This window comes from Perkinsus marinus (genome assembly GCF_000006405.1).
Source record: "Perkinsus marinus ATCC 50983 genomic scaffold scf_1104296972194, whole genome shotgun sequence".
Lineage (NCBI taxonomy): Eukaryota > Perkinsozoa > Perkinsida > Perkinsidae > Perkinsus > Perkinsus marinus.
This window is the reverse complement of record NW_003201820.1, coordinates 1-1599: the sequence shown is the minus strand read 5'-3', so window position 1 is coordinate 1599 and position 1599 is coordinate 1. Positions and strand designations below refer to the sequence as shown.

General features: G+C 46.2%; 2 protein-coding genes across 2 annotated transcripts; one reads left to right on the top strand and one right to left on the bottom strand.

The window, feature by feature from the left end:
- Positions 1-156: 156 nt before the first annotated feature.
- Pmar_PMAR027124 (conserved hypothetical protein) lies at positions 157-598 on the top strand (the record flags this gene model as incomplete). Its single annotated transcript, XM_002766635.1, has 3 exons — positions 157-266; positions 311-431; positions 491-598. The coding sequence occupies 3 exons, from the start codon at positions 157-159 to the stop codon at positions 596-598; spliced, it is 339 nt and encodes a 112-aa protein (XP_002766681.1).
- Positions 599-1031: 433 nt separating this feature from the next.
- Positions 1032-1526, bottom strand: Pmar_PMAR027123 (hypothetical protein; the record flags this gene model as incomplete). The annotated part of the gene is made up of 3 exons (XM_002766634.1): positions 1032-1078; positions 1133-1400; positions 1449-1526. Coding segments are annotated over 3 exons (393 nt in total), but the record flags the coding sequence as incomplete, so codon positions are not given.
- Positions 1527-1599: the final 73 nt, after the last annotated feature.

Genomic DNA, 1599 nt, shown 5'->3' with positions numbered 1-1599 from the left:
CAGATGGAAGCAGGTGATGGATCGTCTACGGGCTGTGGACTACGGCTGAGTCGGGGGAACTGATTTCTGTGTTTCAGTGTGTGGTCGCTGGAGGATCCGATAGCGTTGAAGCGCGAGATCGAGGCGAAGAAAGCCCAGAAGAAACGTGAGGCCCGTATGAAGGAGAGGCGCAAGTTGGAGACTAAAGTTCAAGAGAAGACGAAAGAACTTCAGCGGTGGACGAAGGCTCTGGTAGACCCTGCTGAGTTCCTCAGAGACGAATCGAAGTAGTATAATAGAATATTGAGAGCTCCATCAATGGTGGACGCAGATACGGGTCCTGGGACGATGCTGGATTGCCTCTGACGTTCGCCGACGGTTCAGAGATCAGCAAGAAAGCTAGGAAGCAAGCGATCAAGGAAATGGATAAGCACGTGAAGGATCATAATGAGGTGAGACATACCTTATTGTGTACATTGATTTGGTGGCGACTGAATTTGCATCTTGTTAGGTTGAAACTCGCGGCGGTGAGAGCTATGTACAGTCCGTTGAGAAGGAGCTGCATGGCATTCAAGAGCAGCTGCAGCAAGTCACTGCATCATCATCGGATGAAGACTGAACACTATCTACTCGTTTACGCTCAAACCAAGTGTTGCGTCTCTAGTCACTATACACCGGTGATTGTCCATTAACTGCATTATTACTGCGTGATAAAGTTGTGCGTTTTCTACATTGTTTGTTAGTGCGCTAATTGCTCATAGTACGCATGTAGTGATATGCGAATTTATATACTCTTGATAGTTACATAAACTTTCTTTTCATGTCTTTTCTGTACCGTGCTTCTTTCGTAAGAGGTTGGATGTTACAGCATATCGTCTACTACCATTTATAGCAGTGAAGGATGCGAATATATTTTTCATTTGGGAATAGATTTCCACCGTAATTAACCAATAACATAACACGTCATATGACTGTCAAAATCATAGGATTAAATAAGATAGCAAGCCCTTTTCCATTCTGAGTCTTTGCTCATGTTAATCTCTCAGCCAACCTTATGGAAGTTGAGTGAGCTTGGTTAGGCCGATATCCTCCTCACAACCTGCATACAAAACCACCGTTCATTCTGTAACTTCACGATAGTGGTCAAATCTACCTGCCCATTCTGGGAAATAGCTACGTTTGCCGCCGCGACGGCGCACATCCCAAGTGGAGCAGTGCAACGAACCTCCGAATTCGAAAACTCCACGATAAGGAATGCCCAGAACGTCGAAGCCGTATTCTCCCTCGAGAAGCCGGATTAAGTCCTGCTCATCATCCTCCACACAAATTTTATCAGGAGTGATAGAGAAGACATTCATAGATAGCCAACGGGATGACTGGCAGAATACCGGATGTTCCTTGCTGCCGTTCCACATAGGAACCTGGACAAAACGACATCCGAATGAGCAAGCCTTCCGAACGAACAGTACGTCAACAAGTCTCCAATCATTCTGCTTGAAGAACTTGACTTCTTCCTCAACAGGAGGGCGATCAGGATTGGTCAAAACCTACCACGGACACTAATGCGGGCAAAGAGAGAGTTACTCGAGTGGCTCACTAGTCCAGGCCTGACACTGACAA